General features: G+C 30.0%; 1 protein-coding gene across 1 annotated transcript in view; it reads right to left on the bottom strand.

The window, feature by feature from the left end:
• The window catches only part of LOC145291381 (dynein heavy chain domain-containing protein 1-like), a 494383-nt gene that overhangs the window by 353948 nt on the left and 122798 nt on the right, over positions 1-17637 (bottom strand). Inside the window, exons 31-35 of the mRNA XM_080137171.1 lie at positions 15456-15554; positions 9455-9586; positions 6337-6568; positions 4094-4264; positions 2269-2434 (exon numbers count right to left, since the gene is read on the bottom strand). Of these exons, the coding sequence (XP_079993297.1) occupies positions 2269-2434; positions 4094-4264; positions 6337-6568; positions 9455-9586; positions 15456-15554 (800 nt within the window). The remainder of the gene's footprint in view (positions 1-2268; positions 2435-4093; positions 4265-6336; positions 6569-9454; positions 9587-15455; positions 15555-17637) is intronic.

Here is a 17637-nt window from a genome sequence, read left to right as displayed (position 1 = left end):
AATCTCAGTACCCTGTATATCAAATTTCGAGTCTGTAGACTGAAAATTGACAGAGTTATTGCGTAGGGAAATGTACACAGACAGACAGACACACAGACACTTTCAATTTTATAGATATATAGATAGACTAATAGATTAAACAAAAATATATACGTATACAAAAAATATATATGGAAACAATTTTGTGTTTCCTGTAAACTTTTTACGCAAATATTATGTAAGTATAAATCATGTAGAATATCTGCATGAATATAATTACACGTAATAGTTAACTAAAGATGATCATCCCATAAGAAAACCGAAAAAACTAATAGGGAATTAATAAAAATGAATGTTTAAAAGAATATGCAAATTAGCTAGTGAATGCAATTCCATAACCCATATATAAGAAAATTGTATTTTCTTTTAAAATAAATAGAAAAGCAGGTTTTTAATATGAATATCGATACACACAAAAGAAAAACGAATTTATAGGAGTATAGATAGATAGATATGTGTGTGTGTGTGTGTGTATTTGTGCATGAATTTAGTTATAGATATATTTATTAGAATAGATTAAATAATTATTCTTTCAAGTTAAAAATTCTTAAGATTTAATAAAAAATGTTTAAAAATTCATTTGCTGAGAAAGTATATCATTTCCGATTAATTTATGTAAATATAATGTGAATAACGATCTAAAGTGATTTGTGTGTCCAAATCTACAATCTCTTTTTGACCTTTTAGTTTTCGAGAATTGATCTGTTGAATGATTTTGCTTTAACACCGTATCAAGTTGGCTGCCTTTAACAACACTTGCTGAAAGGATTTTTATCTTTGTATCTTTTAAAACATAATATATAAAATTTTAAGAAAGATCGTTTGTTGTTAACTTTTCATCTTTTTTGTTTGTCTTTGTTTGTGTATATATTTTCTGATCTGCTGGTATGATTATTCGTTCAGCAGAAACATACAAGAAGAATTAAATAAAAATGAAGAATTAAAGTTTTCACTTAGAAATCATAGAATCATACAGAGTATAAACATATAGACAATAAAGTATTTAAGTCAATGGCTATCATGCATCGTGTCTTTAACTGGCAAAGCCTGTCAGCACCCCCTCCCCCCTCTGTGTCATCCAATGGCTTCTAAAGAATGTTATTGGACACAATTTCACATGCAAAGCATTAACTCATGCTATATGGTTTTCACACAAAGCGAAATAGAATTTTTAAGCAATTGATTAGAATGCCAGCAATCCAACTGCTCGGCTACAACTTTCACAAGTACCGTTTCCAATAATTTTAAATTCTGATGAGTAACTGCTACATTTCTTTTTTATCGGCTTTCCACCTAAGCAGGGGGTGATGTAGCAACCCCCCCTAATGAACTATACTCTCTGGCGGACCAATGCTTCCCTGTAAGTTCTTCGGCTATAGACTGGCCAATCGACAGGCAGGGCGCATTGATCTTGCTGTCCCCAAAAAGAGTGGAGGGGACATCCAACAGTCAGCACAGAGCCGCGAGCGAAGACACACCTTCCTCTCCTCCTTGCCCAGCACCGACAGTCTGACGTGGACCTGACTCAAGAACTTCGAGCTCCACCACTATTATCTCGTGGAATAAAGACTTGCAAAGGTTCAATGTTAAAAGGAGTTTGTCGTTTTTTATCGAGGGTTCTAAAAGATAAATAATTAGCTGGGGTACAACTACCCCACTAAAAGATATTAAAGATGTCCACATCAATAACATTGCACAACAAGAACTGTTGGTTAAAATAATATCTTATGATATATTATTAGCTTCATAATAGAATTTGAACAAGTAGATAAATAAATTAAGCAGTTTGGATGATGAGTGGATGTAAATATTCAACAGATTATTTTAGATATAATACATAGAGAAATCTTGAAAGTTACAAATAAAAGAACCGAAACAGATGCACATTAACTGACTCATGGCACAACTAGAGCAACAATAATTTTGATAATCTTCATTACAATGAAATAAACAAAATAATTCACAAACCCAAATCTGGATAACTTTCAAATTTAAATTGGAACTTTTCTTTCTCCGAAGAGATTACATTTTTCATAAAATTATGTGAAATTGTTAAGGCTATATAGACAAATACCAGGTTACAAAAAAAAAAAAACAAACAAACAAAAAAAACAAAAAATAAAAACAAAGAAAAATAAAAACAAAGAAAAATAAAAACAAAGAAAAATGTAAAATAAAATATTTTTGTCTGAAATAAAAGAGGAAAAAATAGAAAATAAGAAAACTCACTTCAACTTGTGCATAGCATGACGATTTACCGTTGTTAAAAACTTTTCCATTTGTCGTTCCCAAGCGATTGCTTCTGCAAGTCGAAGGCACTCAATCGGAAACTCTGTAATCCATTGTTCAAACGTCATTGCTTCAGTTTCAGCATCCGGTTGGATAATGTTGGCACCTTGAAATAATAACAATGAAATGGTTCATCCCATTAAAAACATTAAAAAATATATATAGTTAAACAAAGAAAATTCCCCAGACTGTGAAGATTGTTGTCCCTTCACCCCCAATAAAAGATCAAATCCATATTTTTGTTGTCCATCTGTCATTTAACCAACACCAATTTAGTGTTCAGTAAGATTTGTCTCCCTTTGCATATTGGAAGTTAAGAGATTACTTGATTTGTGCATTGCAGATACCAGAAATAATAAAGAAAGGCGGGAAAACTAATTAGGTTTAACTCTGACGCTAAATGTCTTGTTTTTTTTTCTTTACTTTTTGTTTTAGTCTTACTAACCGAGGCGAAGGCACCTGGTGATGAGAATTTTAATAACATGCTTATATTTCTCTACCCCCCCCCCAAAAAAAAACATGGCTAACAACTTGTTCGTTTTTCCCAATTTCACCGTTTATGTTGACCAAAAGATACAATTACCATTTGCTGGCAAAAGTGGCCAGATAAATTGAAAAACCTATTGATTGCTTCAACAACAAAATAAAAAATAGCTCTTTTATATTATACTGGAAACAAAGTTTTTGACATTGTTTACGACTTTACTGACAGCAGAAGGGCATTGGAGCAATTACTATATCAGAAGATGGGATGATAATATGAAATCAATATGAAAAAGTTAAAAAATAACTAACCAATCATTTCAAACCTCAAAAAAAGATACATATTTTGACGTGTAGTGCAAAATACAAAAACTTGGATTTCTTACCATGCATTCACATGTGACTTTCCAGATACAGAAGGTTGTTCAGCCTCTAAAGTTAGAAGTGTGCTTAGAGACAACTGTACCCTCAAGCAAATACTATAGTAGTAGTAGTAGTAGTTGTTGTAGTAGTAGTTATAGTAGTAATATTTGTTGTAATGAAGTAAAAGAAATGTCAGAACTCTTTCTCACCAACGCTGCAATTCGAACCAATTCCTCTTAACTGAAACCGTAATTCACAAAACCAACTCCCAACGTCTATGCTCTCTTTCTCTCTGCTGTCAAAAATTTGACTCCCCATCCTCTCCAATTCATCCTTCTTATCGCCGCTATTCCCTCCATATGCAAATTATATTTTTAAAGAATCCATCTACAAACTTAAATTTTTATTTTCTTCTTTTCATTCCCTGAACCTATCATCTAACAGGCTAAACAAAGGTGCTGTCACTAGTGTGAATAGTATCTTCTATTACATTTCTGAATTGCTATGACACACCTTTTTTGATCAAAGTGATATTTAGTGAAGTGCTGTTCAACAGTTTTTAACCAATAATAAATATTTTTCATTATTATTATGTTCAGTAATAGTAGTCATATTATATCCCCCCTCTCACACTTACACATGACAATAGTTCTTCAAACGTAATTTGGTGCAATTGTGACCCATAGTTTTGGATCTTATAAAGATTTATTGTCTTTTTTTGTGTTAGTCATAGCATTAAAATTTATAATTCTGCATCCCCAGGATGTGTCATGGCAAGTCTGATCGAATATTGTTGAATATAGCTTTTAAACCTCTAAGTGACCATGAGACACACACAATCAATAACTGATTAATTACAATATAGATAATTGAATTGCAAAAATTGGTGTTCAATTAAAATATAAAGATGATGTCTTACTTTTGAATTTTTCCACAACACAACATGCCAGTTGATCTATCATGGTGTCCTTCATGGAAACTTCAAGATCAGAAAGCCATTGAATAACTCCCTTCATTGGCCCCACACTTCGTATGAGTTGCAATTGTTCACCTAGTTTGCCTTCAATGCCGATTGTTATCAATCTGTGCGCTAAAAGAAAAAGAAAATGGGATTTCAAAATAAAAAATGAAATATGATACTTAACTACAAAAGAGTTTTGAATTGTTTACAATCAGCAACAGACCAAACTGCTGACTTATGATAGCATTTTTAGAGAAACAGAGAAGAAGGATTAAAGAAAATGAAAATAAGGGAAAGAAATGGAGTTTTACTGTTTATACTGACACATTGATGGCTTGTGGAAAATTTACTTCTTCAAAAGTTCAGGTGAAACTTTAAAAAAGTATTGGGACTTTTTTTTTTAAGTATGAAGGAAAAATGTTTTGTTTTTGGTATGGTGCTACTCCAATTTTATTCATAAATTGTAAATTTACATTTTAGAGAAGTTCAATTAATCATTAAAACTAAGGCATATTTTTATGCCATTTTTTTGCAATTAAAACTTAGCATCGAAACAATATTTAAAAGTATTACATAAAACTAGAAATTGCACTAAAAAACAAATGATAAAAAAATGAAAAAATCAAGGAATTATAGCAAGAAGAGATTGGATTTACAACAAGTTCATTCGATTACATTGCATATATTTTTATTTATTTATTTTTTTTGAATCCTTGGAGATGAGGATAATAGTCTGCAAAATAATGAATACATCTTCCATGGAATTGTTTAAAAAACAAAGGGACACAATTCTACAGTGATGTGACAGGGGCTGGAGCATGGCAAATAGATTATTAGGTTTAAGAACGTCTAATTTGATAGGAATGATGCCATACTCTATTTAGATTATCATAAAATGGTCATACCGAAGATAAAATGCCATTCTCATTCTTCTTCAATGGTGGTGGTGGTGGTGTTGGGGGAAATGTAAGGACAGTTTCCCAATTTTTACATTGTTCTTTGCACTGTTGTACTCTACAATATTTTTGAAGTTGGCTAATTGAGGGCAATCAAGACATGCATGGAACCATAAATCAATGGAGTGAAAGTGGCCATGTTGCTTCTGTGCCATTACTTTGTGTGTTCTTCAATTATACAATCATTGAACCTTGCTGCTCTTGATAACGGAGGTAAAACTTGCATTCCCACAAATTAATGAATGGCTGCAACCAACAAAGACTTCGTAGATACCATTCCTGAAACACAATCTTTGTGAACTTTATGCAGAACTTTAAAAAAAAAATGTTGCTGAAGAAGTTTATCCTTTACTTCAGTTGATTCATGTCGATGAAAGAAATAGCGTTCATCATGTGCAAACTTTGGCACCTATTCCCATTTATTTCTGAAACCCATCTTCAATGTACTGAGGGAGATTCAAGAGTTGCCAGGCTGGAAAATTACTAATTAAATGAAAAAAAAAAAAAATGAAAAAAAAAATAATCATTATTTCAATATTTGAAAGGGGTGCTCACTTTTTAGTTACAACGTTCTGACAAATCGGTCACCCATTTTTTTTCTTTTCTATTTTTTAAACAGTAAACACGGAAGTGTATAATTGCCATTTTTTTATTGCCCCTTTTTGTTTTGTTTTTTATTCTTGCTTGCTTTTTCCATTGTGAACACGTGCTAATAAAGAAATTAGGGTTACCTCCGGAAACCCAAGATGTGAATTGATGAAGAAACTGGACGAAACACTGTGATAAACTCAACTTTCATAAAAACAAATAAATGTTAAAAAATCACAAACTCACTTTTCATCAACCAAAAACTAAGTTAAAAAAAAATCAAAACAAAACTCGAAACAAAATTTAAAAGTAAAAAAAAAAAATCGTTTTCATTCTATTTTTTTTTTTTTTGAGAAACAAAATAAATATTTCTGTCTTACAAATGCGATAACTCATGTCATTTTTACTTTCTATGGTTTTGATATACCCGCGTTTTTATTGGTTACAAAATGGGTGACCGATTTACCAGAATGTTGTAAGTAAAAAGTGAGCACCCCTTTCAAATGTCAAAATGATTTTTTTTTTCAATTTTTTTTTCATAATCTGGTTAATTAGTGTCCAATCAATAATAAGCCAGTGAAAAAATTGTACAACTCTGCCTTCCATTTAAATTTATAGGAATTGAAGTCCAAAAGAAAGAAAAAACTGTCTTCTTACCATTAATTGCAATCTCTGTTGCAGCAAGTTTTGATGACATGACATTTGTACCCAGCACAATCATGGTGATGCTGTCAATACCTGGGAAACACCTGCGCACACCTGGAAGCTCGTGGGGGTTATCTCCAATAGACAGCACTTCAACCAATTCATTGTCACTCAGAAAGAAGAGGCGAGGAAACATTAGTCTGTTTTCCTCAAGAAGAAAACTAAAATTTTCAATTATGCTATCCTGAAATAAAATATATTAATAATAATGTTGTAAATTAATATATTTAATAAACACAAAATATCATATAAAAAAAAGTCAACTCAACTTAAAAGAAATTCGTGATTTTCTTTTCGGATTCTCCTCCTCAGTAGTTTTATTTTGATGTTGGGGAAAAATTAAATTCATCAATGGGTAAAATTTTGAAAAAAAAAACAACAAAAAAAATTAATGTTGTGGAATAAATATATGAAGGGACAGTAAATTAACAAAAAAAAAAACATTTTTATGTTTTGATTGTTCAGTGCTTGTCTATAATTGAGGCGAAAAAAATTTTACAAGAAAAATCTGAAAAAAATCTTTATAATGTACGTACTTGTCACTGCACGAAGATACTCTGGCTGCTGAAATTTTAAAGTTATTTTCGTTTTCAACGTCCCCAAAAACCTATAAATGTCTTAATTTTCCAAGTTTTTTTTTTCCAGAGCGTGGAAAGTCGATTGTCTGCCCTTGTTGATCTTATATTCCAGACATTTCCAATAGGTCTCGCTACTCCTGATTTTAAATGGAACACGTATATCAAATCTGTTGCCAAGGCCGCTGGAAAAATGGTGGGATCTTTCTATCGATCCAGTAGATATCTCACTGCTGATGCTATTCTCTACCTATATAAGAGCCAGGTACGTCCAAGGATGGAATACTGTTGCCACATCTGGGCAGGAGCTGCTAGAAAGGACTTGTCCTGCCTTGATAGAGTTCAAAATAGACTTCGTAGCCTCGTAGGAGATGTCCTTTTCTCCTCCTTGCAATCTCTATCTCACAGAAGAGATGTTGCGAGTTTGTCTCTGATGTATCGTTATTTTCATGGAAAGTGTTCATCTGAGCTTCAATCTATGGTCCCCCCTCGCCAAACTTTCACAAGAAACACTCGTCTAGCTGTAAACACTATCAATAATTTCCCCCACTCTTTATCTGTGCCTAAACCTAAACGTAGATTCCATGAACAAAGCTTCTTTCTTAGAACTGCACGCCTGTGGAATTGTCTTCCGTTTTCCTGCTTTCCGGCTGACTACAATATGGTTGTGTTCAAGTCTAAAGTAAATAAGTTCTTGATGAACCGTTCCATATAAGTTATCAAATTTACCAAATTTTCATTACTAATGATTACTATATTGACCAATTTCTACTGTACACTCTTTAACCCTTATCCTTGAGTGGCCTCTGGGCCTTGATAATGTGGTGATGCCTTTGTAAAAAAAAAAAAAAAAAAAAAAAAAATCTACTTGATCGATTTACGTGATTTTTGGGATATGACATCTTCGTGCGGTGACAAGTACATGCACCATAAAGATTTTTTAAAGATTTTTATTGAAAAATATATTTTTTTATAGGCCCAGTTATAGACAAGCACCGATTGTTCTGACAGATAAAATTACATCTTTTGAACCAGAATTACTTTGGAAAATCTTTAACCGTGGTACAATCCTAATCAAACTTGGTTCATTCCATTAAGACTTTTCAATCTTTTCATAATAGTCTTCATCTTTTAACTGACAATAATTGCATCTCACTATATTTATCCTCATGTGGCTTGTGGCTTTGATAAGTGGTGATTCATTGGTAAAAAATAGATGTTGATGATGATGATGATGATGATGATGATGATGATGATTTCATGGCTTCCCATGAATAGTCAAAGACAGCACTTAATGAAATGGAAAAGTATCTGCCATCATTTGAATGAATTGTCTAACTAGAAAACAGCATTTGGTATGAATAACTGCAATTGTGCTTGTGTTGATAACAACCAACATAATATCAGTCTTATATATATATATATATATATATATATATATATATATATATATATATATATATATATATATATATATATATATATATGTCAACTTTGCTATATATATATATATATATATACACACACACATATATATATATATATATATATATATATATATATATATATATATATATATATATATATATATATATATATGTGTGTGTGTGTGTGTGTGTGTGTGTGTGTGTGTGTGTGTGTGTGTATAAAGCAAAGTTGTCTATATGTATGTCATGGCATCACAGTTAAAGAGTTGATCTATGAACCAAATTAACCACAAATTTGGAATCAGTATTTTCGATTTGATGTCTTTCTCAATGCCAGAAGTTCTTGAACATTTTTTAAAACTCATTATGTCAAAATTAATTGTACATAACCCTAATATTAGAAATAAATGTTTCAACTTTTTTTTATTGTTCCTTATCGTTGACTGAATAGACACATCAGATCATTGTATTGCTTTTTTCTTTTTAGAAAAAAACATTTACTAAATGGTCACGAATACATTTTTACTTTAATAATAAATTTTTATTTTGTATTCATGCTTCGTCATGCATTTTAGACAAACAAATAATTTTGGATCTAAGTAGGTTAAAAACGACAAAACATTTTCATTAGATCGGTGGTCTTGTGCTCTTGTGCATAAAGAGTTCATCTTTAGTACCAATACTTTATGCTACTGTGAGTTCGAATGTCACATTCGACAATTTTTTTCTTTTGCTATAACATTCCAGTTATTTCCTAGCCGATAAAAATCATCATCTTAAACTTGAATAATTTTTTTCAATAATAAAAAAATATGGATGAAAAATATTTATTAGATATTCTGAACTTGTAACCCTGGCTTTAAAATTCAAGAAAAATTAAGAAAATCATCATGGGAGGATAATTCAGTTATTTTTTAAATAAAATAAGACGATGAATTTACGATGATATGGAGCATTATTATGCACGGATTTCATTCGGCAATGGCAGCTCTAAAATTTGAATGTGACTACATTTTTATTTTAATAAACATCTTCAAAATAATGAAACAGATGAAGATGCAAACAAACCATTGATTCAATGATGTTGAGAAACATCTTCCGTAGTTGTTCACCTTGAAGGAAACGATACCCTTTCTCAGTGATCGACTTTGTTGCCACTGACAGAACTTTGGAATCAGCATAAACAACTCGCATCCATTCCTAAAAAATAAAAAGAATTAAAAAAAATTCATCATGCAAATTATATAATACTACAACTAATTGTAAATGTTTACTTTTCTGCGCTAAAATGAACGTCAGGCTGCATGTGTCCTGAATAAAGTAGAAAAAATAAGTTTGATGGAAATTTCATCGATTTATTTAAAATATTGCCGTTTTGGCGTTACAAAAATATGACTGAAATTTTATTTTATTTATTTACTGGTTGGTGATTACTATTGTGAGACTATACTCAAATCAAATTTCGGTACTTATGTAGGGAAGGTACCGTGTTTACATTAGCAACGGTCGGCAGAAACCATAAGCCGACGGAAGATACTGAACTCTTAAGAAAAGGAATAAAAACCACTCAGCCTATGGTAATTTTTAAGAATGAATTATTATTTTATTTCTTTAACAATGATACAAAAAGAAGCAACAACACAAAAATCAAATGTCAATAATTTTTTGGTATCTGTTTTTTGGCAATTTTTATGTATTTTTTTCAAAATTTTAGCAATGGGACAAAAAAAAAAAACATCAAAAATTGTATTGGAGATTAATGTTTTTTTTTTTTTTTTTTTTCTTTTGATTCTGTTTGTTTGTTTGTTTGATGACTTTTTCCGGTTGTTATGCAGAATATTGACGTTCTGTATGTACCTCAAACTCGTTGTGTCATTATTATACACAATAAGTAGTAACGTCATCATTTCGTATGTTTGGATCAATTTCGATGGAAAATCATTTATGCAGACATTTATGAATAAATAAAATGTACAATAAAATGGATAAAAAACAATATAAGATTTATCTTTTATAAAACAAATAACGAATAACAAACACAGACGATAAAATTACATGTATCTAAAGATGCTGTCCATACATTTTGGAAAAACGGCGCAAAATTTGAATATCACCTTCTGTCATTTTAAATAATTAAATCCAAACGATTTTTTTTTAGTCGATTTTGCTTTTGTAATTTTTATTATCTCAAGAGTCATATATTCTATCATATGAATATATTTTTTTATTATTGGAAACCTGTTATATAAAAAAAAAGCTGTTTAAACTTCATATCGCGTAATAATTGAATTTAATATCATTTAAAGCTTTTTAAAAATAATTATTGTTATTCTGTTTTTTGTTGCAATTCAAATAATTAAATTACCGAGGAAAAAATCAAGAAAAATTGTTTATTTTATTTTTTTTAACATAATAATATTGATTTTATGTCCAATTTTATTTACAACTTTAAGGCAAGTGAAAACAAAATAACGGGATTATATATATATATATATATATATATATATATATATATATATATATATATATATATATATATATATATATATGTAATCTCCAAAAATACCGTTAGGGCTTACAACATGGCCGCCAGAAGAGTCACGTGCACGTGACTCTTCTGGCGGCCATGTTGTAAGCCCTAACGATATATATATATATATATATATATATATATATATATATATATATATATATATATATATATATATATATATATATATATATATATATATATATTTTTTTTTTTTTAATTATTTGATCTTTAAAACATGTTAAAATTTTTATCGACCTACGTTTATTTTTTTTTTAGTTTCCATAACATTTTTTTTTTTTAATTATTTGATCTTTAAAACATGTTAAAATTTTTATCGACCTACGTTTATTTTTTTTTTAGTTTCCATAACATGAAATATGGGGGAGAGTAGAACCCCTAAAAAAAAAGAAATTTCCTCTTATATATTTAACGAAACCTACTTTTATTATGTAAGTTTATTTAATAATGAATAAATATCGAAAATTTCAGGAAAATATAACTATTATTTGATTTTTGTTAGATTTTTAAAACATAGGTGTGTCAACGGCTTAAAAAACGTTACTACATAGGAACGTCGTTTTAAAACGTCTATAATGTAAACACAATTTTTGTCTCGCATTTTCATTATTTTTGTATGCTGTAAATTTAAAAAAAATATTAGCAGTTTATTTGAAGCTTCTTCTTTTAAATGGTAAAAAGTTAGGATGATAATATTAAATTAAATTACAGTTACATCGTGTTACATATGGGGAGGGTTAAATCTGTGGCGCGCATTGGAGGTACCTACGTTCTGAAATAATAAGGGATGGTGTTTTGTAAGTATTCTGTCCTTTTCACCTAAAAAGGTGTGTATTGAGAGAAAGTACTGTGTTTTTATCAGCAATATCAGATGGTTTCATAAAGTTGTAAAAAAATTATCATCATAGGGAGTCAATTTAGTTGGTTGGTTGTTTTTGTTTTACGGCATATCAACCCTTTTCAGGTTATTTAATGCCGAATTCAAAGATTTTGAAGAAATTTTTTTAAATAGAATATATTTGTTGTTTTCAAGCCGGTTTCTATTCAATCCATAGTTGGGACCCTAACAAGTACTACCACTCCGGGTCAGAGTGGACCTGAGAGCAATGGCAATTAAAGGGTGGCCCCACACCCCCAAAGCCCGCAAGTTGGGGCCTCACCACTGGATATAGTTTAAGGTCATATCCAAACCGGAATCAATTTATATGTTTATTTATTTTGTAATGCTTTGGAAGTTTTCAGTTATGAAATTAATGCTAATTTCGTAAAGTTATTCTGTATGAAGGTTTTCAATTTTCAAATTTATGTTAATTTTATAAGGTTATTCTGTAAAGATTTGAAAGTTTTCAATTTTGAAATTTATGTTAATTTAGTAATGATATTTTGTAATGCTTTGAAAGTCTTCAATTTTGAAATTGATGTTAATTTAGTAAGGTTATTTTGTAAAGTTCTGAAAGTTTTCAATTTTGAAATTGATGTTTTTTTTAATAAGGTTATTCTGTAACGCTTTGAAAGTTTTCAATTTTAAATTTCAGTTTTGAAATTGATGTTTATGTAGTAACGTTATTTTATAACGCTCTGAAAGTTTAAAATTTTGAAATTGATGTTAATTTAGTAAGGTTATTTTGTAACGTTTTGAAAGTTTTCATTTTTCAAATTGATGGTAATTTAGTAAGGTTATTTTGTAACATTTTGATAGTTTTCAATTTTGAAATTGATGTTAATTTAGTGAGGTTAATTTGTAACGCTTTGAAAGTTTTTAATTTTGAAATTGATGTTAATTCAGTAAGGTTATTTTGTAACATTTTGAAATTTTCAATTTTGAAATTGATGTAATTTTAATTAAGTTATTTTGTAACGCTTTGAAAGTTTTCAATTTTGAAATTCATGTTTATTTAGTAACCTTATTTTATAACGCTCTGAAAGGTTTAAATTTTGAAATTGATGTTAATTTAGTAATGTTATTTTGTATAACGCTTTAAAAGTTCTCAATTTTGAATATGATGTTAAATTCGTCAACCATTAAAACTGGTAAGGCAAAAAGTGAAATCTTTATCTAGTTCAACTCTCAAACGAATTTAATCTTCTACGAGTGCGAAATACCCACAACTTAAAAAAACTTGTTAAACACACACACACACACACACACACACACACACACACACACACACACACACACACACACACACACACACACACACACACACACACACACACACATCTATGATTGCTCATACCATACAAACAGTTAATCTTTTTTTTTAATTTTCTCGTGGCAGTTAAAATAAAAGTACGGGCAAGATTAAAAGTTGATTCAGAGTGTCTGTGCCACCACATATATTAATGAATAATTGCAGAATTTCGTTTTTCTTTATCCTGTCACAAAGAGGCCTAACATGTCCTCTTGTATTATGCATTGAAATTGTAATTTATTTGGTTTTCCTGGGTCACCTTTTCTTTTATGTCCTGCGTTAATAAACAGGAAACATTGATTAAATTCTTTATATTTTTTGTGTCACGGCATAAGGATGTGCTATGCAGTGACTCATAGTATTTTTGACTCATAGTATTTTTTTAAATTTATTATTTAGCGTATATTTTTAAATTACAAAAAAGACTAGCGTAAAATAAAATAAAAATAATAACAAAATTAAACTCGACAGAATGCATTTCATTTTGTAAAATGTCCATCATTAATCGCTTAAAATATTTCATGATTATCATGTTGCTAAATATTTGAAAAATTTGAAAGATATTTTCATTCAATAATTTTATGAATAGAGATTAAAACAACAATAACAAAATTATTTAACAATTTGGTTTAATTAATAATTGTCAAATGATGTCGTACAATATTATTAATCTTTCAAAATTCAATAAAAAAACTACTTTTGTTAGAAAAAACAAATCGAAATATTTAAAAACAAACAAAAGAAATGCGAAAAAATCCCTTCCGACCCTTAAAAGTTTGCAGTATGTGAAAAACCTAACTTGTGGCAAAATTTCCCAATGCAGAAATATTTTTTTCCAAATATAAATTCTTTTTTATTTCTGAACCACATCCCTATTCTTCTAGTAGGGATAAGATACTTTTTTTTTACATGGTGATTTTAAGAGATTTAATAGTTTCATTGTCAGGTAATTATTACTAACTCTGTGCAATAATTATCTGACTGACAAATTACAAATCTGGAATATTTAATTAAATATTCCCTCAACAAGTTGGCTCTTTTTCCAAACAAAAAATTCTTCATCTTTAATATTAGGGTCATACTTAGAGGATGTGTCCAATAATTAAAAAAAAAATTTCATCAACACAAAAAAAAAAAAATTATGTTCAACTATTTTTGTGTTATAATGTTTTACTACTTCATAGTTTCTATCTTCTAAAATAAGATTAAATATATGATGAGTTGTACAACGAGTTAAATAAGTTCTTTTTTTTCTAAGTGCACGGAGCCAACACAGCAATTGTAAAATTGTGCAAGTTTGTGAATTCAACTTTATAAGAATCTTTAATCGTTAAACTCAATGCATTGTAGTCTTGGGGCTGATACTTATATCATAATATTGTTAAAATTAGAATTATTCAATTATCCAACAACATCACTGATTATGGCTTCATTTTACTGAGAAAATAAAGTTTCCTTAGTTTTATCATCCAAACAGGCACTTATTTTGGAATTCACATCTGACTTGTTGCTTCATTCACATTTGAATTAACGTTTTGAATTTCTGTAATTTTTTTTTTTTTTGGGGGGGGGGGAATTTTGTTAGCTATTTTTCTAGTGATTTTAGCAAATACTTGACATATTCTACTTTTTAAAATTTCTTTTTAATTGATTTCAATTTGAGGACAGTTTCAATTCGTTGTGAAAATACGTTTCCCTTTCTCCAAACATGATATGCAATTTGATGCACAGCATTTGCAATGATTGAAGATTTATTTTTGAAAGAATTTCAGTTCAAAATCCAAAGTTTAAACGTACTAAATGCACAGTGTTGTGTCCGGAGAAATTGTTTGTCAGAATAATGGAATATTCGAGTAATAAGTAGACAAGCTCATTGTAATTTAAATACAATTTATTCACGGCAGAAACATTAGTTATTTACAGAACGATATGCATGTGTTAGCCCAGCCGCCATATTGTCCATCTTTTGCCTCTCTTGGAACTCCCCAATCCTTTTTCTAGAATTTGACAAAGGGCGATAATTGGATTTATTTCCCTTTTTGGTCGCTATAACTCACAACTTATGTTGGTGGAATATGTTCATTTTTGTATTAATGTTAATCCCTATTAATCCACAACGGTGCATCAAACGGAAAAGGGCCATACAACATTTATGTCAGATTTACCCAGTAGTTTCTGAGAAAAGGTGGAATAAACAGGCAGATAAACAGCTAAAGAGAAAAATATTTTTCTTTTTTTCAAATTTACATTTAAAAAATCACCTGAAGATTTTATTGCTTTCGATGGAAAAATAACAAAATCAAGCAATCAACAACAAATTACTTACCTTGAATTTGTTGTGAACTGATACTTCAAATTTATTCGCAAGTTGAGGAAATTTATCAATCATGGAAGATTTCTCAAATATTTGCAACAAATACATCCACTGTAACAAGAATAAATTGCAATAATGATAATAAATAATCCATTATATAAATCTCAGGGGTCTGTGTGTTTGTGTGTGTGTTTGTATGTCCACTAAAAACTTTTGTCATCCACATCGTATAAGCACGGGCGCAATATCCTTAGAAAGAGCGATCTCTTGGACACATAATATCAAAAAAATGGAAAAAAATTGCCAATTCTTTTGTGTAGAAATGTCGTTTTGTGTAAGAAGGGGGAGGGGGTCAAATAAAAACCTTGCTTTCGACGCGGGTTGCAAACGTGCAAAGAATTGTTTAGTTTTTTTTTTGTTTTAAATAGGTAAATTTGCAACGTTGTAGCATCTGTGTTCTCGTGGTCCCATCGATAACGCGTTCACTTACTACCTTAGGTTATGTGAGTTCGTGCCCAGCACGCATCATTGCTTTTCTTCTTTTTTATTTTTGCTTACAAAATTTTGCTTTCTGGTTTTGCTTCTGACTGATGGCATCCAAATCTCGTTTTTGCTTTTTTTTACGATCAGGCAATGTTGGGCGCCCCTTCCCCGTAAGTAAAATATAAACTATAAAGATTTAACTTAGTAGATAATTTTTTCCTACTAAATTTATTCTTTATATTTAGTTTATATTAAGTTATTTATTTATTAAGTGTTAAATAATAAATTTAATCAGAGCATATAAAGAGTACATTTAGAAAGAAAATATAAAAGATAAATTTGAAAATTTAAAACAAGCTATTTTTTATAATTACCACCTCAATAATGCAATAACAGTAAATTTATGAAAAAGGTAATAATAGTATAAATTCATGGCACAATAACGTTTTTATAGAATCATTTGAATAGAAAATTAGATTTTAAAAAATTTGTTTCTTACACTGCACGATCATCACATTAGATATTTTGCATTAAATATGAATTACAGACAAAATATAAATTTAGAAGAAGCTAAAACATTCATCAGCAGCAGCCGATGACTTATAAGTATAATCTTTAAAATTGTATTCTTTTTATCTGAAAACCGAAAAGGCTGACTTAGCTTAATAAAAAAACAAAACAAACAAAATAATAATTCAAATAGAATATTTCACAGAAATAAACCTAATTCCATCTTGTGCAGTTCACCCATGCTTAATCTTATTAAATAATCAAGACACCACCAATTTCATCCGTTTGGATACTATATAAGCAGATACATTTTAGACCTCTTTAAGCTTTAAATGACAGCTCTCTTGTCACCACTAACTATTGCCACAAGTTGAAGTACTTGAAGCCAAACTTTTTAAATTTTTTTGCGATGATAAGCTAACTAATACAATGAGACAACATCATCATTAACTCAACAGCTATAGCGAATACTAGTGATTAATGACAGCAGACGGCAATCAATTGTCATATAAACTTCATTTAACTACAACATGTGGTAAAACGATGTTTTATAAATAATTGCGACCATTGGCCTAGAAATATGTTGTCCAGAAACCGTATATTAAACCTCACTCTCTCCAATGGTTTACTTCAACTTGTGCAGCTGCCATTGCATAAAGGCAGCATGCATTCTGCAGATTTGTCCCCCACAAGTTAAGTACAAATAGACAAAAAATTATCAATCATTGGCAGAGTGAAATAGTCACAGTCAAGAGAAGGCATACTGAAATGATCAGAAAAAGCATTGAGTCACAGAAATTAAGAACTCGTGATTTCTGGAAAATTCATAATAGTGTGATGAATAACAGTCAATCAAAAATTTCTCCACTATCCGACAACCATGATATTGCTTGCATGGCAAACGAGACGGCTGAGCGGTTTGCCTGGTAGTTCACCTTTAACTCCACCTTAGACCCCACAAACCACTCCCTCCCAAATTTCTCTTTGCAGAGAGAAGCCACATTTGATGATCTGAAAATCACCTCTTCTCATATCCATGATATAAAAAACCTAGACACCTCCAAGGCAAGAGAGTCTGATCTTATCCTTGCTATACTAATTAAACATCTATTCTTTTCGAATTCTTGAACAAATACCTCACAGAGTCTTGCTTCTCTGATAGTTGGAAAATTGCCTCTGTGGTAGCAGCATTCAAGAATTC

Source organism: Euprymna scolopes, chromosome 12, assembly GCF_053919585.1.
Source record: "Euprymna scolopes isolate OS-2025 chromosome 12, ASM5391958v1, whole genome shotgun sequence".
NCBI lineage: Eukaryota > Metazoa > Mollusca > Cephalopoda > Sepiida > Sepiolidae > Euprymna > Euprymna scolopes.
Note: the sequence above shows the minus strand (reverse complement) of the source record. Positions and strands in the feature narration are given on the sequence as shown.